We start from the raw sequence: 22,658 nt of genomic DNA, 5'->3' as shown, positions 1-22,658 counted from the left end.
GGAAACGCGCCGTGGTATGCGGTGTTTGGACCCTTAACTTAACCGTAAGTATATAGTGCCCTCGTGGGGAAATGGCAGAGAGAGTCTTACCCGCTCGCTCAAAGCAACGCGACTTCAACCACAGATCGTCCATGCGAATGACGCAGATTGGAAGGTCCTTGTGCCCCCGTTTAATCAATTGACCTTACCTGTCTTGAAAGGTTCACCAAGCCCCGCAATCTACTGTTTCTTCAGCTGCAATATAGGGGAGCAAGGGAGGCGGAGTACGACCGACTTGATGCCCCGATCGGGCTTAATCAGATCCACATCTAATCTTCTCGGCAGTCTCCGACTTGGCTCTTGGAAGCGTACGGGGCAAGTATTCAGAGAACTCTCACAATAATCACAGAATCTCAATTCACAGATGCTGCTTTCTTTTCCTGTAATCTGCATGGCAGTTGACTACATTTGTTGATGCTGATGCTGACGCTGACGTCCTGGATGCTTCGGCTTTCTTGCCCGCGTTGATCAAGCCAACATATGGAGATAAGCTCAGGTACCGAGACACCCTGACGCCTACTCTACCTAAGGTAAACGCCACCCGGCCCTGACACCCCTGACGCCAGGACGCCCGCCCATCAACCCGTGGTGGGCACGGAACGCGGAACGCGGAACACGGAACAGGAGCACGCTCTCGCTCCGTCCCTAGGACAAGTTGACGCAGGGCGATCCGCTCACATGACCTTCAAACGATGGCTCATAGAACACGGAAGAGTCAACGGAGCCAGATACCTACCTAGTTGACTTGCACCTCTGTATGTAGACCTTTTTTTTTTTTTTTTTTTTCGATATTAGGAATACCATAGTAATATGGGTAATTGGCTTATCGTAGGGGCTAAGTTACCTAGCAAACAATGGATTATGGGCCCATTGTTCCGATCCTCACCTGATTGACTAATTTGACACACACATGCGGCACAGGGCGTGCCAAAGGGCGGTTGTATAAGTCATCTATATTAGTTTCTTTTTGGGACGTGCGAATGGAAGACTGCGCCTCGTTGATTTAATTTCTATATCTGAAAAGTTTTTTGTTGGACGTTTGTCATCATTATATTTCATTATCTAAATCCTACACGAAAGAAAACAAAAAAGACTCGGGAGAAAGAGAAAGAGAAAGGAAAAGGAAAGGAAAAAGAACAGAAGAGAAATATTCAAAGTAAATCTTTACGACCATGTCTTCACTTGATCCACCTGCGTCAAAAACATCCTGCATCACCATTGTCGGCGCAGGCCTATTCGGGCTCACCACCGCCCTCGAGCTCACCAGGAGAGGATACAAAAACGTGCAAGTCGTGGACCGCTACCTTCCTCCTGTCGCCGATGGATCGAGCGTCGACATCTCGCGCATCATCCGGCCAGACTATGCGGATGCGTTCTACGCCAAGCTCGGGCTCGAGGCCATGCGCGGATGGGGGGAAGGAGGGGAATACTCGCCCTTCTTTTATCGGAGCGGCCTGCTCTGCATGGCAGGCGAAGGCAGTCACCCGTATCTCGAGCAATCTCAAGCGAATCTCGAGAAGATGGGGATCAAGACCCAGAATCTACGGGGGAACGAGATGCGCGAGCGCTACCCTGGAGTGATATCCGGCGACCTTGCGCGTGCAAGAGGCTATGCGAACACGATATGTGGCTGGGCAGACGCGCAGCAGGCTATCAGCTACTTGGCCCGCCAGTGTACCCAGGCAGGCGTGTCGTTTCTTACTGGAAGTCATGGCACGGTCTTGTCCCTGGTCACAAACGGTGCTAACGAAGTCATTGGGGTACGCACACTGACTGGCGCTGTCATCAAATCTGACCAAGTCATTCTTGCAACGGGTGCTTGGACGCCTCATCTCCTTGATATGGCAAACATGTCCGTTTCAACAGGCCAACCGGTTGGGTTCTTGCAGTTGACAGAGCAAGAGGCCGAACAAATGAAAGATAGCCCCGTCATTATTGATCTATCCACTGGATGGTTTGTTTTCCCTCCAACCCCGGGCACCCGTATCCTCAAGATGGCACGACATGGCTATGGATATGAAACGTCCAGAACCCCATCCCTGCAGAGGGACCAGAAAGTGTCGGTACCAAAATTAGATTCGAGCAATGTCAATTCCACCTTTCTCCCCACAGATGCCGAATTGGCGCTGAGACAAGGACTCGCTCTGTTCTTTCCACAACTAAAGGATCGACCTTTTATCAACCGCCGGTTGTGTTGGTACACGGATACGCCCCAAGGCGACTTTGTGATCGATCATCATCCTTCTTACAAGAATCTGTTCGTTGCAACCGGAGGAAGTGGACAGTAAGTCATCGAATTTTGTCCCCCATAATCTGCAGTGCCATCAAATCTAATATATGAGAATAGTGCCTTCAAGTTCCTGCCAGCGTTAGGACGCCACATTGTCGACAACTTCGAGCACAAAGCATCCACTGAGCAAAAGGAAAAGTGGGCATGGAAGCCAACCTCCACACCCATTTCAAAGGGTGATGGTAGTAGAGGTGGCCCACCACGGCGGGTTCTAAGGCGAGACGAGCAGGCTCGCCTTTAAACTCTCCGTAGTGTTGTTAGCAAGGCAGATGAAAACAAAATAACAGCGTCCTGTTTCGGCATCTCTGTACTAGGTAGACTGAAATTTTGACAATGTAATGTCTCAGCGACAATTACTTTCCTTAATTCAATAAATGTCAAATCTTTTTCCACCCAGCTTCTATAAGTGACCGAAAAAGTTAAAATAAGTGGGAAGTTGCATGCCTGGGGCATGTGACAGGTACATTTCACCAAAAACGTTTTCACTTAGTTGAGCGTAATGCAAATCCTCCGGCAAAGTCTCCACGGTAGAATCGACAAATTCTGAGTCTCGCCGCGGGACCGGGGTTACGGGGTTATCATTCAGCGAAACCAAATATTCCGTCGTCACTCGGGATCTGGTCGAACCGGTATCAGGCACAACGTCGTCTAGTGTCACCATTGATAGGCTGTGATCAAGTAATTCCCAGTATAGAGGTAGTTTGCGCAGCGGAATAGACGGCTGGTTTACAAGAGTATCGACATCCGGCACACTCTCTTGCAAGATTCTGAGCTTTTGTACCTGATCGACTTGCATTAGTGCCTACCCCCCAGAGTGCAGAGTGATAACCTTGGAAACAGCATACTAAACAAGACAGGTGTGGCCACTGAGCCGACATCCTTTCCAAAAATTCTTGACATGTAACAAGATTTGCTCTTGCCTTCTGTACAATATTCAAATCTCCAGCGAATTGAAAGAGCCAGTGGACTGTCGCGGTTACGCTAGCAAGATGCCCTAAAAACGGATTGTTGGTTTCAAATTGAAGATCGTTACAAATGCGAAAAAGGTAGGCGACCCAGCCGGAATGGAGAAGAGCTTGGTCAACGGTTTGTTGTAGAAATGCTGGTGATTGGAACGCCCCCTGTAGATGTTTCGGCACAATATATATAATCGGATGGTTCAGAAGCGCATGAGCGGTGTGATAAGTGACCTGGAGTAATAACCAGGCAGTCCAATATTCAAAATGGTCACTCAATTCTGTTGACGTCCTCTTGTGAAAAGCAGTATGCTTAAACCCATGGGTCAGTGGGAAGCTTGCTTCAAATTTATAGAATTTGTCCATCAGTTGTTGATATGTAGATGTAGACAGACCAAGATCAGTCGCTCCTCTGCATTTCATCTGTTTAGTGTACGATATAATCTGACACCATACTGAGAGAAGCTGTATACAATAAGCATTAATTCCTAAATCCCTTGTCACAATTGGTGGAGTGGGTGCTGGTGTGCCAATAATTGGATTGGGAATGCTGCAAGGATAAGAGTACTTAGCCAATTCATTATTGGCCGTAGCGGCACCAGAGCAGAATGTTCGCTCAAGTACCATGACACTCCAGAAACATCGGGACTCGTTGTCTCTAGCTGTGGAAGGATTCGGTGAGAATTCGGCCTTTAAAGAGCGTGGACAGATGGCTAATCTTGAAGCGATGCCAATTGTCACCCATGCTCTTTCTAACCTACAATCTGCTTCTGGATCAGCTTGTAGAACCCATGCACACTCGATATTTTGCTTACCGGCAACATCAGCAAGAGCTAGTAGACATAAGGACTGTAACAGCTCTAGACTTGACTTCCCTTCGGTAGCCAATTGAATCACAATGTCTCTTGCCGAGCGGACATAAAACTGAATTGCGGCAGACCTCTTGTCTTTGTAAAACTCATGATCGGAAAAATGAAGTCCGATAGCCAAAAGACTATATAGTAGAAAATCGGGAAAGTGCGTTACTTGATTTGGCAGCGTGCTGATGTTGAAAAGTTGCAGCGGCTGCAGGTGTAGTTTGGTCTTGTAAACTTGAACAAAATGTATTAAAACTTCATTTGGTGGAAGTGGGCTGCATAAAAGAGTTAGATGCATATCTTCTCTGGGACGGACAGTACTGACCAAGTCGAAGTATCAAAGTATGAAGTATTCAGCAATCCTTCAGTCTCAATAATTGGACCAGGTGCAACGTCTTGACTACAATATGTTTGCGATCGTGGCAATTCTCTCGCTTGCCCGTCGGTAAGTGTCCTTCTGGACTCATCAGTAAATCAATGCCTCCCGGAGGGAGGGTTCACCGACTGGATAGTTTCAAGTATCTGCCCAACTTGAGACTCTAATCTTCTGACCCGCCCTTTGGAAGAACGGCGATTTTGGGCTTCTCTAGAGGCGCGGTGCCTCGAGTCTTTTTGGACATATTTACATGATTGATTTAATCGCCAACAGAAAGAGCAAATGGGCCGTTCTCCAGGACATTTTGTTTTTTTCCGTCTGCTTCAGGTCAGTGGGAGCTGTCATCGATAAGGCTTCACTTACCGACATGGCTCACATGCCTGATGCGTCCGGGGTGAATGCGAGCTTGAGGTTTCATTCATGATGCTCTATTTTCAAAGCAAAACAGGTGCATGAACACACTGTTATACTCCGGCTGTCGACAGCCTGTGCGAAGTCCGATAACGGTTGATTCGGGGCACAATAGACTTTATCTGAGCTGATAAACTGGCGAGACCCCGACAAGTAAAGCGTCAGCGAGAGGATGCTGAAGAGAGCAGCACGGGGAATCACCAGCATAAATTTGGTCACGATACGGGTAAATATATGCATTGGGGAAAGTGTATAGACCTGAACTTACTACAGAGCCTTAACTAGAACTTTATCTAAATTAGGGAAGTTTGCAGTAAGTAGCGCCAGATACCGTTCACTCTACGCTGAACCTTGGAGACGAAAAAAAATTGGTTAACGAGTTTAGTTGAAGGTCTCAACTACACTATCGCCCCGGAACACTTATTACTTATAAATTCTTAACTACTGCTTCGTTTTGCTAGTTATGTACTGGTAGAGCTAAAAGGACGCACCAATAGATTCTCTTGAATAACGAATATCCGAAAGTTGATATCGATTTAGAGAATCGTCACAGTATTTACATACTACGCTTTATCTTATTCTCTCATTGCACAAATGTCGTCACTTCCTCTCGACCCACGCAGCTGTTGTGGACGTTCTACGGCTTTATACACGCTTCTGGTATCTAGCGGGGCTTCTGAAGTTATCCCCACCAATATGTGGCTTAGCGAAGTACAATAGGATATAACCTGAAACCTACACTATCAATTTTTCTTAGATCTCTAATCTTGCCCTGTACGTTACAAATTTAATCACTCAAGAGAAGTATTCAATCATTCCAATGCACATCAATTGGTGGGATTTGAAATTGGTCAAATGTTTTGCCGATGCAAGCCGCTTATAACCGGGAGAGATATGCTAGCAAACTCTCAAAACTCCTGACCGGAGCCATCCACCCCTCCACATCAACGCCGCTCCGGCCTCGCTAGGCCTAATTCCCGTCTGGCCAGGCTCTCTTATCTGCAATTGCGAATCAGTGCCAGGGCAGTGACGTTGCCGTATCCATCAGGTACAAGTCGTTTTCCGGTTTCACTTGTCTCCCAACAATAGGAGTTTTGTACTGAGAAATGCTAGCAGGTTATCTCTCACAGGGTCCGCTGGAAAATACACAGATGATTTGCATTGAACAGACGTTATAATTAATTGAAATATTGTCCTATTGCAATAGCGTGATGGAAGGGACGGATGCCTCGTTTTAAAGAATGACCAAATCCAACACAAATACTCCACATTTTAGCATGGTTAACGGGCCGTCTGTTCGAATTGTGGCAAGGGCTTAATTCCGCGTTTGCACCAAGATTGGGACCCTTTCCGGCCCCGCCCCTCTAGCCAAGGGTTGAGAACATGGCTCTGCAATAGTATGGTTTGCTTTTTTTTTTCCCTGGCCGATTTTAGGCCTAAGCCCAAGACAAGGGAGATTTTTCGCAGATTAATCAGACACCCTGTGGAGCTCCTCGTCTTCTCAGGGATTATGCTGACGGAGGAAAAATCACTGATATAAAATGCCATGTCTCGGACAGCCTTCTCGCTGCTCTGTCCATCTGCAGTGTTAAGCTTCAAACACCATACCGTGACGCCTTATTTAATTATTACTCTGGCCCTTATGTCAAGATGCGAGCCCCAGTGCAGGAGCATCTCTTAATCGTGGTTGCACTTGAGGAGGATCCCCGGCTGGTGGAAGTCATCCGCAAGGCACACCCCAACGTGAACATCACATGGGTTAAATCCCCGAGTCGAGGGCCAGGAGTAATTCCTGGGGCGTGTGTACCTAGAGGTATGTCCGCTAAAGATCACATTATAAATTTAGTAGGAATAACACTGATTTCCTTTTACCACATTGCGTAGATATTTGGCAATCTGCAACCATTCTTTTGACGGACGAGGAACTTCCTCCCAGGCCCGAATACGCTCCCAAGTACGTCTATTTCATCTCCCTCCTACATTTTTTCCTGGAGATGTCTCCTTGCAATTTTCTTCCTCCTATAATCCAAACAACAAATCGACTGACAAGATCTCAGTCTAAAATTTATCCAACTACACACAGCTGGCATTGACCAGGTCAGCAAGCATCCAATGGTGGCCAATTCAACCGTCAAGATAGCCACTGTGTCTGGTATCCATGGCCCGCCCATTGCTGAATGGGTAATGATGAGCTACTTGACATTTTGTCGGAAATTCTACACCTCATATCAGTGGCAGCAGAAGCACGAATGGCACGGCTTTGGTGATAGAATGCGCGGCATCTACGACAATCAGGGCAAGCGGGTCGGTATTCTTGGATATGGTAGTGTTGGACGACATGGTAAGTTTTTCATAGCCTCATACACGACAACCCCCTCCCCCCTTCCCAAACCCCCCCTCCTCTCTTCATGATTCTACCTAGCTACAGACCTACCTCTTTCCATTCCTCTTCAAACCCGCTATTCTTCTCTCCCCAATTGATGGACCTTGAACTAATCCACATATTCTCCTTCTACAGTTGCCCGCGTCTCTGCCGCTCTTGGCTCCTCAGTCATTGCCTACACCATGTCTCCACGGGACACACCCGAGTCACGACGTGACCGTGGCTACATGGTCCCAGGCACAGGCGATCCCGAGGGTGTCATCCCCGAAGCATGGTTCAGTGGCAAGGACAAAGCGTCGCTGCACGAATTCCTTTCACAGGACCTCGACCACCTCGTCATCTCTGTGCCCCTGACTAGGTCAACCGAGAAGTTCATTGGGCCCGAGGAATTCAAGATTCTTGCCCGCAACAAGACTTTTGTCACCAACATTTCACGTGGCAGGGTCATTGATCAGGATGCACTCATTGCGGCCCTTCACGCTGGTGATATTCGTGGTGCTGCCCTAGATGTCACTGACCCGGAGCCCCTCCCTGTCGACCACCCTCTGTGGGATGCACCCAATTGTCTAGTGTCCCCGCATATGAGCTTCTTGTCGGAGAAGGCATTTGATCGCATTTTTGACATTCTCAGAATCAATCTGGGAAGGTTGTTCCGTGGCGAGAAGCTAGTGAATCAGTTGGAAAACTCCAAGGGATATTAAATCTTGTTCATCTAGAGGGCGAGTATTCGACCAGGCTGGATCTGGTCTCTTATTAACCGATCTTTTAAAAGGTCATTCCAGGCGTCTGCTTTCTGTATTTGCATTGCATAGATTGTTTTTTGGGATCGCACAGGTAGCGGCTGTCTAGATTCACTGTCAATACCATTGCTGAGCATATTGCACTTCTTATTCCAAATAGATGGACGCACATTCCATGTACATAGAGCGATGGATTAAATGTAACACGTAAATTCGATAACCTAAACTAAGGTATCTAAATTTTGTCAGAGCGGCGCGTTTCAATGTAGAGCCGACTGTGAAGAAAATAAACCCATGCTGAGCTTGAAACCCCGATCAGAAACTCCGATGCCCTACTACGATAAAGATAGCAAGGATGAATACGCCCACTGAAAGGGCTTTGCCTCGCAGATAAACGCCATTTTTTATGCATTGGCCATAATCGTTGTCAGGTACTCCGAGATGCTGACATATCAAGGCATATGCAAGGTAACAGGAAGGAAGCTGAAGGAAAAAGGATAGTGAATGTAGATTACGACTCGGAAAAGCTTCCGAGATGTGCCGTTGACTCATTTCTCAAAGGTCAGGCTGAGTCTGACCGTGTATGAATGCGCATCAAACCGCATTGTGAGGGTATTACCTAGAGGGACAGAACCCTCGACTTATCGTTTAGAAACCGAGAGCGATACGCGGCAAGTTCAGATGCCACTATATTAAAATCGTTGACGTTTCGCCCACGCATGTCGTGGATGACCTGCTTTAAGCCTTCAACATAGTGCTGGCGCTCTTCTTGCGTTTGCCCTTCTTGCGCTGCGCCCATTTGAACAAGTATCATATCGTCTAAAATTGTTAGTAGAGAACTATTGTTAGCCAGATTGAGAGGAGAGCAGGGTAGATCGAAAGAAACAGGAGTAAAGGTGGGGGTTAAAGAAAGAGCCAGGAAGCGTTGGGGAAAGCCAAAAGCGGATAAATGACAATGGGAACAAGAAAGATGAAAATGCGAATTAGCTAAGTTGACGTCGACAACGCACCAGAAAGATTCATATCCCTGAAATGCTGAAAGTCGCAGCTGCTATCATTGCACACACCGCCGGCTGTTTCAAAAGGACACATGGGATTGTCCATGTCAATATGATGGCTGTAAGTCAGAGACCGAAAACCTCGGGGCACGTCATGGGTGTAATTTGGATGATAACGATAGGCCTTGAACAGCTTCAAAGGGCTTTCATAGGGTGTGAATTGCCAGGGCTCAGGCAAAACAGTCTCGGGTCTCTGGTTGAAGTTAGCTTTTGCAAGACTGGAATGAGTTAGTCGTACATTTGCCTCAGTCTCATTTTCCGCGGGAAGGTTTGGCGGCGGTATTTGCGTCACGTCCGCAGAGTCCCGCGCCAGCAGATTAGCATTCTCGGGTTTGTCGTCAACAGTGGCTATCTCTTCATCAGCTTCTTCGACAGCTTTCGGCGACTCAATCGCCGAAGATGGGCTAAAAGACGATGTATCCGCCTCATTTTCTGGCTCGCCGGCCGGAGTGACCACCTCTGGAGGTTCATACTCATCAGATGACTCCGACGAGGTGCTCTCCTCCGATGAATCTGCATCCTCCATGTCTTCATCCTCTGAGGTATTGGATTCGATAGACTGCGAAGAAATGTCTTCAGCTGACATGGATTGCTGCGGAGCTTGAGGTTTAACGTCGGCCGACAGAGGTGATGGGATCTCAGCAAAGTTTTGCTGATTCTCCGCCTCGCGAACCGGACTAGTATGATCGGTATGGACATCCTCAGCAACCTCACCTTCATCTCCACTGCTTCCAGATGTATCCATAGCATCCCCTCCGCTATCGTCGTCGGATGGTAGGTCGGTAGGCAGAACCAATGATTGGTCAGCGGTAGAATGATTTGAATTCACTGGGAATGGTGAACGTGGTTGTACGTGGTTCGTTTCACCATCACGAGCCGTGCTGCCCATCTGATTGTTAAGGGGTGCCGCCTGAGGCTCTGCGGGAGGGGTTTTGATATCTGAGACACTTTCTCCGTTGGGGGCTGTTCGAATTAGGACTGAGCAAATAAAAGGGGATCATATAAACAGAGACGATCAAGGGAGACTCAAGAAATTTTTGGGGTTTTGATACTTACCAGCGGGCTCCGCGCCGTTTCCTCCTTGCCGCTCAATCTCAATCTTCTTCGATTGGAGCTCTTCGACTGGCATCCCTTCTGTGTCAATGCCCAAGCTCTCAAGCTCATCGGCAAGTCGCTTCCGCCTTTCCAATCCGGCCTGCACAGCAGCAGCAACCGCTTCCATCTCCTTCTTCAGCTCTTCCAATCTAAGTTGGCTGGTTCGCACCGCAGCGTCAACGGCTGGAATGCCCGATGTTATTTCCGCCCGTCGGCGTAGTTTAGAATCGAGAGATTCTAAGCGAACTTCGGCTGAAGCTGCCGCAAGGGTCTGTTTGAGTTGTTCTGAACTTATGGCATCAGAGGCTTTGACGGAATCCATCAAGCCGGCAGCTCGAGCATTGTGCGTGTCGGCTTGGGACGTTATCGCGGAAGGAAGCAGATCAGACTCCGGCGACGCTGTTGACGACTCCGCTGGAGGAGAGGTTTCAGTATTATTGTTGGACGGCAAAATGGTTTGTTTATCCAACGAAAAAGGATTTGAAGAATTGTTTAATGTTCCTGGCGTTTGAGGACGGCTGCTGGCCTGCTTGGCTCGCCACTTTTGCTCCATCTCTGCTATTTTCTTTTGAAGGCCCTCTATTTCCTCCATTTTTCGTTTCAAGTGCTCGGGTTCTTTGTTCTTGAGTAACGGTCGGGTGTTGAATGGTTGTGCAGATGCCGGACTAGACAGGATAATGCCACTCCTAGTACTCGTGGGTCTAGTTGGAGTGTCTGTTAACGGGGGCATATTCCGGAAAGATGCATGTTCAGAAGATTTCGAGTCTGTCCCAGCCGTCGCTTCATCGGAATCGTTTTTATCATCTATATCCATACTATCGCTGTCGTCTGCATCGCTCCCGGTGTCGTCATCGCTTACATCAATTACAACCTGATGAGTTCCATTTCGACCAAAGGGTCGTTTGAGGATACGTTGATTCAGCGACGTTTCACTATCAAAATCGGACGCAACTGGGCGTTTGCGGCGTGTGAGGCTTGAGTCTTGAGCGCCTAAAGCCGGTGACGATGTAGTTGTACTAGACTCGGTGAGCTGCACAGTTGACGGAGCGATTTCAGAAGCAGTCATAAAGAGACCGGGGATTCCAGACACCGTCGCCGCCTTCCGTTCTTTTGAAGTGTCCTCGACAACGGGCGCGGGCTTTGGAGGCAACGCGTGATGTATTGGAGGAGTCGGCAGGCTGCTGATCTGAGGAATAGATGCGCTTTCGGGCAAGGAAGGAGGTTGAGCTTGGAGGGGTGTCGGATTGGGGGATAGGCCGTTCCCAATCGGAGTAACTGTTCCACTGGCTGTAGAAAGGCCCTTCTCTCTGTTTTTCTGGTTTTTCAATGCTTCAATCCGTTGCCGTGCCAATTCTGTCTGGGCACGCTTCTTTTCTTCAAGCTCGGCCTCAATCTGAGACTTGGACTTCTCCTTTGAGCCCTCATCAGGCGCATCGGGCTCCTTGCGGACTTGTTTGTCTGCTGTTACCTCTGAACGTGTAGAAACTCGCTGAGACTCATTGGAGGGTGGACGAGGTATTGTTGACGACTGCTTGCTTTTCTTGGCTGCGAGCATGCGCGCAATATAATCTTTCCGTTCAAGCTTAGGTTCACCGGCGTTCTCACCAGTGGACAAAGCCATTCCAAACTTGGGTGGAACAGGTAACTTTGCAGGCTTTGATGGTTGTGCCGTTGGTGGTGATCTATTTGCGGTAGGTTGTGCCTGATCTGCTGTTTTTGATTGAACAACAACCTTTTGTTGACTCGAATCAAGGGGTTTTGGTGGCATGGTGGTTATAATTGATGGATTCGCAGTTTCTTCGCCTTTGTTGGAAGGAAGTTCTTGTGATTCATGAATCGTGCGTGAATCTTGAGTCGACTCTCGAGTGCGTGAGCGTTCAGGTTTGTCTGGAGACGTTCCTTGGGCCCCATCAGCCGTTAAGCGAGTTGGAGTCTGAGGGGTGTGTTTGAGGCCTATCTCATCGTACAGGCTTCGAAGAATTTCAGGGTCGATGTTCTCCGCAACAAGTTCGCTGAACTTTATTTTGAAGGGTATCAGATTCAATAATGCATTCTTAGCTGCTGTCCGCTTCTCAGTAAGTGTTTTCCCTCCCTTGAGACCCAGCACGTTTCCCGAGGTAACAGAAACTGGTGAGGCAGATGGTTCAGCCAAATTGGATTTCACAGACAGAGAGAAGGGTGGTCGTTCTTTATTCACTACCTCGTGTTAGCCGAGACAATGTTCTTTTTACAATTCACTGCAATGTTTAACGCACGTTTCTGAGATGAATCCTCCACCTCACCATCAAACACAAGAGGATGCTCAGGTGGGTATAATGTTCCAGTTGCAGAAGAACCATTAACAGCAGGTGAGAAGCCAGCGGGCTTCGGTGGTAAGTTTTCACGGTGTGGAGCCGCAGATTGTGCCACTGGTTGAGCTGGTGAATGTATGGGAGTTGGTCCAGTCACCGCAGCTGTGCCTTGATTTGATCTTTGCTCTTGCTTCCCTTCGGCTTCGCTAAGCTCACCCTCTTCCCTCTCAATTATTGATGCCTTCGCTGCTAAAGTGTCGCTCGCAAAAGGCGCCATAGAGAAAGGGGGTGTGTTTGGGAACGGGGGAGGAGGGACGTTCAAAGGAAACCGAGGATTGCTGAGCACCGGAGGTGGAGGTAGTGGGAAACCTTGTGGAGGGGGTATCGGCACGGGGGGATATGGCGGAGGTGGTAGAGTACCGTTTGGAAGAGGAGGAAATAGTGGTAGCGGCGGTGCAGCATGTCCAAATGGTTGAAAGTTCAACGGTGGAAGGCCGTTATTGTGTTGAAACGCAGTAAACGCCTGATCCTGAACATGCGGTACATTGCTTTTCGCATTCGGTGGCAGGTTGCTTTTTAATGTCGATGCAGACGACGGGCCAGAGCCCAGGCTGAATGGCACCCCAAATGAGGGAGTTGGAGGATAGTTGGACATCTTGCACGACTTGCCCCTTTTGTTTGTCGGAACAGACCTATATGTTAGCAACCCGGTATCCTATCTGAACATGCAGCAGTAACAGCCACGAGCACATGACGTTCTCGAAGTCGCTATTTTGCTGAGGTGAGCGCGTCTACAGCTATACAAAAGCGCTTCTCGATTGCTGTGAAGCAATCAAGAGCAAGGAAATAACACGCTTGAAGAAGATATGAACCGTTAGTAAGAGTAGTATAGCTCAGAGAAATTCCATTACGGCTTTTCTAGGAAATGACCGTAACTTATATCCCGAACTATAGAACAGAGTGCGGGGAATGAAAAGGGGGTGAGGGATGAATGAAGCAAGAACAGTGAATAAAGAGATGCAACTGTGCCGTCGGGAAAGAATAGTTCTGCGCGGGCTGGCGAACGAATGACACGAACATACTCCGCTTATGTAAGTGGTCGATCGTCGCTTGACTCCATACGGTAAGTCACATCAACCACATGCAATAGTAAAACAACTCCGTCATGTAAGTGCTTAAATAGTCAGAGACAATTCGCAGCGCAGCCATCTTTTGACTACAGAGCTGACGGCTACATAATGAGCCTGGGCTCTTTTCCGTTTCCGCCTAGCTATGGCTAGCCGCCGAGTATCTACAGGCGCCCAGAGAGGACCGCGGTCTTGTCCATCCCACAGGATAAGTACGTCCTTTTTAAACGCCAGCGATGGCAGTCCGCTGCATGAACGTCAGTCTTGTTGTTGGATTAGCTAGGCGGCGCACTCATGCAAGATAACGTTGACACCACCGATCGCACAGACTGCGAAGAAAGCAATCATAAACTCGTAGACGCTACATGAAACTACAGCAATGTACACATGATGGCCACGCAGGAGACCTTGTTGATCGAATCCTGGTAAATGTCCGCGGACGAGGTTGCGTGTATGTATAATGTCACTAAGCAGTTCTGGGTACGTCTTCTCGCAGCCATCCTTTTCATGGACAAATTCCTGTTGCATGGCTATAGATGTAATGTCTTTATCTCTAAGACCATTACAAAAACTCCTTACAAACTCCGTACACCCTCCTGGGAAGTTTGGGTGCATAGTTGTCAATCCTCCTTTCCTTGTAAAACCCAACAGCGAGGTCCGATCACCCCTGCCGCACTATGCACTGGAACTTCCCTGGGGGGGGTAGTACAAGAACCGTCGGGCCAAAGTCCTGTTGTGCCTTTGTGTCGACATTGACTCCAAACCTCAAGGAGTCTGCTTCTGTCTCCTCATCTGTGGCAAATCGATACGAGCGCGTTTCACAGACGTCATATCGATCTCCCTTAACAAGGAATGCAATGAACCCTCTATGTGTGATGAGGACAATATTGTTGTATACCTTCGAGAGCTCTTTTAAGCGTCCTCGAACCTTCTCGGCACGTATAGTGACAGCCTCTATAGTGTGTGGTGGATGATTCCATTCTTCTGGACATTCTGAGAAGTTCAGATGTGGAAACTTTACCGAAATATCGGCCCGAGAGATGCCCTTGTTGCAAATAGCATCGTGGGCTTCTCGCAGGTCGGGGCCAGATCTGTACTTCAATCCCATTTGGAGCTGAGCCAATAGACGGGAAGGCGTTCATGGCAGTCTGGATGGTGCGTGTCATGGGCGAGATGACGATGAGATCTGGGACGGCCGAGATCTTTATTTGCTTAGTGGCTTCGTGCCCTGCATTCGTCAAGGGTGGGTCGCGGTAGGGGTAGCCGCGATCAATGTTATGGAGGGATTGTCCGTGACGGATGATGTGGACTAGAGGACTCGTAGTAGGTTCTGCTAGGTCGTAAGCGTTTTCAAGTACTGATATGAGATTGCCTTACCCATTGAGGATTCAGTTGTAGTAAAGATGCTCTTGTAAGAGAGTGCGTCCTGAAGGTTCGCGAGTGGGACCTGTTTCAACAAAAAAATCAACTTTTGCAGAAAGTAGCAAGATGGAAATTGTTGGCATCTGGGAAGGAGAAAGACTGGTATGATTTAACTATAGAAGTAGTAGACATGGCCTGCTATATAGCCATGAAAACAATGTTTTTAAGGCATCACAAAAATTAATTTTCTTGTTGAGAATTTTTGAACAAAATCTCTTATATTTAATAATTGCATTATTCTTCAATCAAAATATATCTCTCGCATCTTTTCTCAAAACGTGGTAGAAGATAAATTTTAGCCTTGGTCTCACTCTAATGGTCCCTGCTTTGGTTTACTATACCCATATCTATATCGATGCACATTTTTAAGGAGGGCAAAGTAGATTATACTTGAATATTCCTGAATAAGAATATTGCCAATCCCTTCCTCAATGAGATCAGAGTACACCATTTGATGTTCACAGTCTCGGATGTCCCTCTGACCTCGAAAGTATTATCATTCCAGTAGCAGTCAAGATCTTTGATAGTAAGAAGCCGAACGTACTGCGACGGAAAAGGACATCATAGTGTAAAAAGTGAGGGAGCGTCTTTGCAGCTTGTAGGTGTACGTAGTACTCACCGCTCTGGCAAGAGAGCTGCTGACATAATAGCCTATGCACGGTTGTCGGTCTATGGCCCAATCAAGGAAGGCGCAATGCGGGTGCTTCCTCGTTCCTTCCCAGCTTGGCCGCGTGGAGACGAGCGAAGCTGGGACGTAACTTAGCTGTTGTGGGTAAACAAACCGCTTCCCACATCTTACAACCAACAACTTCGCCGCCCCGAGTGAGGGAGTAATCGCCTCTACGCGCATTTTCTTTGCGACTGTACAGTAAATTCTTGCGTTACATGGCCGGTGTTTGTCTTTCATTTTTGATTTTTAGCTTCTCTTGACATTGATCGCTCACCTCTTGCGTAATGCGCCCGTAAATACGGCTTTACACCCAATCGCCTTGTGAAAAGACGGCATCCGACGCGCTCTATCGAAGGCAGCCAACATGGAGCGACGAAACAGCTTGTTCAGTCGCGATCCACTTTCCGGGCAGTCCGGCCAAAGCATGGTTGGTGGCAGGCCAAGATCTGCAATTTTCCCTTCGTCGCAGTCGTTGCATGCAACAGCCTCACAATCCTCTGGGCACTCAAGGACTCAATCCTTGTCTCCGCTCGGTTCAATAAGCCTGGCACCTGTCGCTCAAAACGCCCTTCAGCGTTCGAATTCACAGCGCATGCATGCTCCGTCTTCCACCACTTTTGCTCCGAAGTTTATTAAATCTGAAGAGCTTGAGAGAAACGGCTCTGGGAATGCTGAAATTGAGGGAGAAAATGACTTTTCAGGGAAGCGTTACGTATGGCTACGGGATCCAGAAGTAGCATTCGTCCGAGGATGGGTCGTTGAAGACAGGGATGGTGGAAAAATCCTCGTCCAGTGCGACGATGGCACTGTAAGTTGAGCTGAGATCTTCTCCTGGGCCACTGCTGATATGAAAACGATAGCAACGAGAGGTTGAACCTGAAACCGTTGACAAGGTCAACCCGGCAAAGTTTGACAAAGCTGAGGATATGGCAGAGCTCACTCATCTGAATGAGCCATCTGTCGTGCATAACCTGCAGACAAGATATCAGTCCGACCTTATTTATGTGAGTTATTTGCGCCTGAATATTCAGCTCCGATACTGACCAAAAATTCTCTAGACTTATTCTGGGTTGTTCCTCGTTACTGTCAATCCCTACTGCCCGCTTCCTATCTACTCAAACGAGTACATCAACATGTACAAGGGGCGGAATCGGGAAGACAATAAACCTCACATCTTTGCTATGTCCGATAAAGCCTTTCGAAATCTGGTTGAAGAGGGGGAAAATCAGAGCATCCTTGTGACGTATGTTGAAGCTCGCATTAACCTTGGATAGCGCTGACCAGGAAACAGTGGAGAATCAGGTGCTGGAAAAACCGAAAATACAAAGAAAGTAATTCAATACCTCGCAGCGGTGGCACATTCACCGTCATCCGGGGCGCATACCAGTGCAAAGGCTCTGTCAAACCTGTCTCAGCAGATATTAAGAGCCAATCCCATTTTGGAAGCTTTTGGAAACGCACAGACAGTTCGGAACAACAATTCCTCGCGTTTTGGTAAATTCATCAGAATTGAATTCACCCGATCAGGTCAAATCGCCGGTGCCTATATCGATTGGTATCTTCTGGAAAAGTCGAGGGTCGTACGTTTGAATCAAAATGAGCGGAATTATCACGTGTTTTATCAGCTTCTTCGAGGCGCCAACAAGACCATTAGAGATGAACTTTTGCTCGGCGACCTCGACGTCTCCGATTTCATATACACCAGGGATGGGAATGATGTCATTGCAGGAATTTCAGACCACGACGAATGGGTCTCACTCATCGAGGCGTTCCAAGTCATGGGATTTTCTGAAAAAGAACAACTGTCAATTTTGAAGACCGTTGCTGCTGTGCTTCATTTGGGAAACGTCACAGTTAAGAAGGCAAGTCTTCGTGCGGATCAGGCAAGCCTTAGCCCCGAGGCACAAGTCCAAATTGCGAAGGTCTGCCAACTCCTTGGCATAGCAGCGGAGCCATTCGTCAGGGGACTACTTCATCCACGAGTCAAAGCCGGAAGAGAGTGGGTCGAGAAAGCTCAGACACCGGAACAAGTCCGCCTGGCCCTCGATTCTCTAGCCAAAGGCATCTATGAGCGAGGTTTCGGCGATTTGGTGTCAAGAATAAATCGCCAATTGGACAGGACTAGTATGTCTGCGAACGATTCTCGTTTCATTGGCGTGCTTGATATTGCCGGTTTCGAGATATTCGAAGAGAATAGCTTCGAGCAACTGTGCATAAACTATACAAACGAAAAGCTTCAACAGTTCTTCAATCATCACATGTTCGTTTTGGAGCAAGAGGAATATACCAGGGAGCAGATTGAATGGAAGTTCATAGACTTCGGTCGCGATCTACAGCCAACTATCGATCTTATTGAATTATCAAACCCGATAGGTGTTTTTTCCTGTCTTGATGAGGATTGCGTCATGCCAAAGGCGACCGACAAGAGCTTCACAGAAAAACTCCACTCACTCTGGGATCGTAAAACGCCAAAATACCGGAGTTCCCGCCTCAATCAAGGTTTCATACTCACTCACTATGCCGCTGATGTGGAATATTCTACAGAAGGATGGCTTGAAAAGAACAAAGATCCCTTAAATGATAACATTACAAAACTTCTTGCGGCATCAGAGGACGCTCACGTTGCCAATCTTTTTACAGATTGTGCCGATGTTGATGAGGATACCGGGCCGTCAAAAACCAGAGTCAAACGAGGTTTGTTTCGAACGGTTGCTCAGAGACATAAAGAGCAACTTTCAAGTCTCATGATGCAGCTCAACTCAACGCACCCTCATTTTGTTCGTTGCATCATTCCCAACCATAAAAAGCGACCAAAGCTGTTCAGTGCTCCGCTTGTTCTTGACCAGCTTAGATGCAATGGTGTCTTGGAGGGTATCCGAATTGCACGCACGGGCTTTCCGAATCGTCTACCTTTTGCTGAATTCAGGCAAAGGTATGAAGTTTTGTGTAAGAATATGCCAAAAGGTTATCTGGAGGGCCAAGCAATTGCGAGGATCATGCTGGAGAAACTTGAACTCGACAAAGCTCTCTATAGAGTGGGTCTTACCAAAGTGTTTTTCCGGGCGGGCGTGCTTGCAGAACTCGAGGAGCGGCGAGATGCTCTTATCCGGGAAATCATGATCAGATTCCAGTCTGTTGCAAGGGGATTCGTGCAACGTAGACTGGCAAACAAACGTCTTTATCGCGCAGAAGCCACCCGTATCATCCGGAAAAATTTTCAGGTCTATCTGGATATGGCCGAAAATCCCTGGTGGAGGTTATTTGTTCGAATGAAGCCTTTGTTGGGAGCTACAAGATCTACTGCTGAAGTAAAACGACGCGATGAAATGATTCAGAGCCTCGAGAAAAAGATGCAGCAAGATGCCGAATCCAGGCAGAAATTGGAAGATGATCGGCGGCGTACCGACATGGAAATGCAACGTATTCAACAGACACTCGAAAGCGAGAGAGCACTCGCCTTCGATAAAGAAGAAATCCATAAGCGTCTTCAGGAACGTGAGATTGAGTTGACCGAAAAGCTTGCAGAGACACTTGAAGACCAGGATGAGTTGGAAAAACAGCTCGACGAGCTGATGATTGCGAAACACAACGCCGAGCAGCAAGCTGAGTTATGGAGGAACGAGCTTGAACAGGCTTCACAAATCATTGTATCCCTCGAAGCGGAAAAGAGCGACCTAGTGGCGGAGATTTCTAAGATTGAGCAAGGCCTAGCAGCGAGCGAAAAAGCTAATGCGGAGAAATCTTCGGTGCATGATAGTTTGAGCCAGGAGGTCAAGATGCTCAAGAGCCACTTGGCTTTGAAGGAGCGGAAAATGGAAGAGCTCCAAGACAAGTTATTGAAAACCGATAATGAGCTTGACCTCAAACTTGCTACTGCCACGAAGAATCTCGAGGCATCGAACCGTCAAGTAAAAGAATTACTTGAAGAAAATCGCCTGGCTCGCAAGCAGATTTCTGAGCTTTCCTCGACCTCCACGGGCTATGAAGATTTAGTCCGTCGAAAGGAAAGTGAAATCCTCATCCTTAAAAAGGACCTGGAGAAGTTCGCATCTGAGCGACAGGTATTCGATGACGAAAAACAAATGCTCTCTGAAAGATACACCATTGTTCAATCTGAACTTCGCGACGCAAAAGCGGAGATGGAAGCTATGAGATCTCAGAAAATCCATTTGGAGCGCGAGGCGGCTGATGCCAAGAACCTCCTCGAGGCAAAGATCTCCGAGGACGCTAAATCTGGGGAAGGACGAAAGATGCTTGACGAGCAAATTAAAGATCTAAAGGCTCAACTATTCAATGTGCAAACGGAGCTGGGTCGAGAAAGACAATCGCGCAACGATGTTCAGATGCTTGGAGAGCACAAGTACTCTTCCCTGAAGACCGAGTTTGACACTCTGAACGAGGCCAAGATTACTATCGAAAAGGAAATGTACCTTCAGCAAGACGTTCTGCGTCGCGCGAAAGAAGCTCGCTCCGCTGCCGAAGCAGACCAAAAACATCTTCAGACGGAGTTGAGCAAGCTTCGCGAGCGGTTTGTCGACGCAGAAAATTCTCGAATCCAAGCCGAGAGTGCAATCGAACAGCGCGTAAATAGAACAGCCAATGACCATATTTCAAGTCTATCCAGAGAACTTGAGGCTAAGGATAAGCAGCTGAGCGATACCGAACTCGAACGGACCAGATTGTCTAGAGAAAATCAGCACTTAAGTCAAATGGTTGCGGATTCAGACTTGTACAAACTCTCGCATGATCAGCACAAGGAGCGTCTCGAACGGGAATTGGTGACTATCAAGGGTCGCCTCACAGCCTCAGAAAATGATAATCGTTCATTGCTGAATAAAATTCAGCAAAAGAACCTGGACATCGCTCGGTCTAATTCACGTGCCGGAGAGACTCAGCGCGTGAAGATCGCTCAGCTGCAAGCTGAGAAAGCAAAGGTCGAGAATGAGAATCGGAATCTTCATCGCCAGCTTGACGAGACGCAGATGGAAATTACATCCATGGAAAAGCAGAAGGAAAAGCTTTCTCTGAGTCTTGAGGATCTGAACCATGAGATTGCCAACGTGCACAAGGCCGGCCGTAACGCGGAGAAGACTTTATCTGCCACGAGCGTACAGTTGGCTGAAGCGAATCGAAATCTAGAGACTGAAAAGCAGCTCAAGTCTCAAGCTCAGGCAAATACGCGCAAACTGCAAGAAGCACTCGAGCAGGCTAATGAAGAATTGCGGGAGACACACGGTCAGCTGGTGCAACTACACAAGATTTTCAATCCAGAAACCGTAGGCTCAACTCAAGAGTTTGAAAAGGGCAAGCCTGGTTTGTCGAAGACCATCAATCTTGCGCAAAAGCTCGAGGCGGCTCAAGAGGCGCTGCGAATTGCAAACGAGCGGTGTGCTCGCTCTGAGGAACAACTGATTGAAGTACGTCGCAGATACGAAGACGATTTGAATGAAATGGATACCCGCCACAGCTCCTCGAAGCGAGCGTTGCTTGAAGAGATCAATCAAAACCAGCTGCATAATCGATCTCCAAAGCATTATAAAAAAGACTCTGAGAATATCCGATTCTCTAATCCATCTACTCCTACTCGTCGTCGTCTGAGTAGCACAACCATGAACATTCACGATTCAGCCCGCTCGGACCGAGCTACGGATGGCGCCGGCAATAACAAGAGAATGGATCTGGCCGCTGAGCTGGAGATGATTCAGAACCAACTGCAACAAAGTGAACTGCAGAATCGCCAGCTACAGAGTCAGCTTGAGCGCTCTACCCCTGGCAGAGATACGTGGCAGGATGACAGCCCGTCGGTCAGACGGGTGCAGAAGCTCGAAAGAGAAAACAATCGATTGCATGACCTTCTGGATGATTCGGCGAAGAAGGTCTCATCTCTTGAGAAAAGCATTCAAAGCGGCCATTTGTCTCTGAAAGACGTTCAGACTAAATCGCATGAGGAGCTTTACGACCTTATCAACTCCCAGGAACAGTCGAGGCGGTCACTTTTGCACGTGCACAATAATACAGTCGCTGAACTGACTGACGCAAAAGCTCGCTTCGAAGAGCTTAAAAGACACAAGTCCAGCCTTGAAGTTGAATTGCGAGATGCTCATTCGGAGCTACGCGAGATATCTGTTGCGCGAGATGAAATGGATGCGAATAGGAGCCAACTGCTACGGGATAACTCTGATTTGCAAATAAGGCTGGATGCGGAAACATCAAAACTTGTAGATGTTAGCTCTAGCCTGAATCTGTACAAGAGCAGGGCCGACGAATATTTCAGCAAGCTCGAGCAAGCAGAGATTGCTGTTCTCAAAGCCTCTAGAGCAGAGCAGTTTGCAAAGTCTCAAGCTCGCGAGGCTGAAGAGACCTGCGCCACCATTATGGCCGGACGCAAGGAAATGGACTCCGCCGTCGAAGAGCTTCAACGCCAAGTTCAACATTATGAGGAAAGGGTCGAGGACATGGCCGCTGACCTTGAAGGAGCGCTTCAGTCAAAGAAGCGACTCCAACACGAACTTGAGGACTACCGAAGCCAACGAGCCATCGATATCGAGGATAAGGAGACACTGATGGAACAGACGAGAAAGAAGTATCAAACGGAACTATCCACCGTGACGAATGAGCTGGAAATCGAAAAAGAGAATGTCATCTATGTGAGAACGGAAAACACCCGTCTTAGGGAAGAGTTGGAAGGGCTGCGCTCGAAGTGGGATGATGAAGTTCTCAACAGCTCTTCCTGGGCAAAGGAGAAAGCTCGCTTGGAGACGACTCTCCAAGACGTGTCAAACTCGCGAGAAGAGGCCGTTAATTCTCACAACGAGGCACAGACTAAGATTATTTCCTTGTTGTCTCAGGTTCGGAATCTGCGCACGTCGCTTGATGACGTTTCTGCTGAGAGGGATCTGGTTCTCAAAGAAAAGCGCGCTCTTGAGGCTCGCCTGACCGAGGC

The 22,658-nt window shown here is 48.0% G+C and overlaps 5 protein-coding genes across 5 annotated transcripts; 2 read left to right on the top strand and 3 right to left on the bottom strand.

Annotated features, from left to right (window-relative positions):
• The first annotated feature begins 829 nt into the window (after positions 1-829).
• Positions 830-2,723, top strand: L228DRAFT_247510 (FAD dependent oxidoreductase). The gene is made up of 2 exons (XM_018332654.1): positions 830-2,323; positions 2,387-2,723. Exons 1-2 carry the CDS (start codon positions 1,212-1,214, stop codon positions 2,568-2,570), a joined length of 1,296 nt encoding a protein of 431 aa, XP_018188617.1. The 5' UTR covers positions 830-1,211; the 3' UTR covers positions 2,571-2,723.
• L228DRAFT_142458 (hypothetical protein) lies at positions 2,529-5,059 on the bottom strand. Its single transcript, XM_018329189.1, has 6 exons — positions 4,882-5,059; positions 4,648-4,836; positions 4,468-4,596; positions 4,101-4,417; positions 3,175-4,049; positions 2,529-3,110 (listed from the first exon to the last, which is right to left on the bottom strand). The coding sequence occupies exons 1-6, from the start codon at positions 4,938-4,940 to the stop codon at positions 2,730-2,732; spliced, it is 1,950 nt and encodes a 649-aa protein (XP_018188616.1). The 5' UTR covers positions 4,941-5,059; the 3' UTR covers positions 2,529-2,729.
• A 1,520-nt stretch (positions 5,060-6,579) lies between these two features.
• Positions 6,580-8,013, top strand: L228DRAFT_268422 (D-isomer specific 2-hydroxyacid dehydrogenase; the record flags this gene model as incomplete). The annotated part of the gene is made up of 4 exons (XM_018335129.1): positions 6,580-6,742; positions 6,814-6,883; positions 6,987-7,270; positions 7,448-8,013. The coding sequence occupies 4 exons, from the start codon at positions 6,580-6,582 to the stop codon at positions 8,011-8,013; spliced, it is 1,083 nt and encodes a 360-aa protein (XP_018188615.1).
• A 225-nt stretch (positions 8,014-8,238) lies between these two features.
• Positions 8,239-13,502, bottom strand: L228DRAFT_283117 (hypothetical protein). The gene is made up of 5 exons (XM_018336078.1): positions 12,461-13,502; positions 10,167-12,401; positions 9,349-10,073; positions 9,063-9,303; positions 8,239-8,871 (listed from the first exon to the last, which is right to left on the bottom strand). The coding sequence occupies exons 1-5, from the start codon at positions 13,149-13,151 to the stop codon at positions 8,672-8,674; spliced, it is 4,092 nt and encodes a 1,363-aa protein (XP_018188614.1). The 5' UTR covers positions 13,152-13,502; the 3' UTR covers positions 8,239-8,671.
• A 400-nt stretch (positions 13,503-13,902) lies between these two features.
• On the bottom strand, positions 13,903-14,993 carry L228DRAFT_261160 (hypothetical protein; the record flags this gene model as incomplete). The annotated part of the gene is made up of 3 exons (XM_018334309.1): positions 14,339-14,993; positions 14,203-14,257; positions 13,903-14,153 (listed from the first exon to the last, which is right to left on the bottom strand). The coding sequence occupies exons 1-3, from the start codon at positions 14,729-14,731 to the stop codon at positions 13,903-13,905; spliced, it is 699 nt and encodes a 232-aa protein (XP_018188613.1). The 5' UTR covers positions 14,732-14,993.
• Positions 14,994-22,658: the final 7,665 nt, after the last annotated feature.

The sequence above is a fragment of the Xylona heveae genome (assembly GCF_001619985.1).
Source record: "Xylona heveae TC161 unplaced genomic scaffold L228scaffold_5, whole genome shotgun sequence".
In the NCBI taxonomy this organism is placed as follows: Eukaryota; Fungi; Ascomycota; class Xylonomycetes; order Xylonales; family Xylonaceae; genus Xylona; species Xylona heveae.
Note: the sequence above shows the minus strand (reverse complement) of the source record. Positions and strands in the feature narration are given on the sequence as shown.

Excerpts from the sequence above, each read along its gene's own strand:
- L228DRAFT_283117 (XM_018336078.1), bottom strand. The coding sequence starts at position 13,151 with ATGTCCAACTATCCTCCAACTCCCTCATTTGGGGTGCCATTCAGCCTG. Across the intron at positions 9,304-9,348 it reads AAAATGAGACTGAGGCAAAT|AGACCCGAGACTGTTTTGCC; the intron begins GTACGACTAACT and ends AACTTCAACCAG. Across the intron at positions 8,872-9,062 it reads CAGGGATATGAATCTTTCTG|ACGATATGATACTTGTTCAA; the intron begins GTGCGTTGTCGA and ends TAACAATTTTAG.
- L228DRAFT_142458 (XM_018329189.1), bottom strand. The coding sequence starts at position 4,940 with ATGAATGAAACCTCAAGCTCGCATTCACCCCGGACGCATCAGGCATGT. Across the intron at positions 4,837-4,881 it reads CAGGCATGTGAGCCATGTCG|ACGGAAAAAAACAAAATGTC; the intron begins GTAAGTGAAGCC and ends GACCTGAAGCAG. Across the intron at positions 3,111-3,174 it reads GGCCACACCTGTCTTGTTTA|GTACAAAAGCTCAGAATCTT; the intron begins GTATGCTGTTTC and ends CAAGTCGATCAG.
- L228DRAFT_247510 (XM_018332654.1), top strand. The coding sequence starts at position 1,212 with ATGTCTTCACTTGATCCACCTGCGTCAAAAACATCCTGCATCACCATT. Across the intron at positions 2,324-2,386 it reads GCAACCGGAGGAAGTGGACA|TGCCTTCAAGTTCCTGCCAG; the intron begins GTAAGTCATCGA and ends ATATGAGAATAG.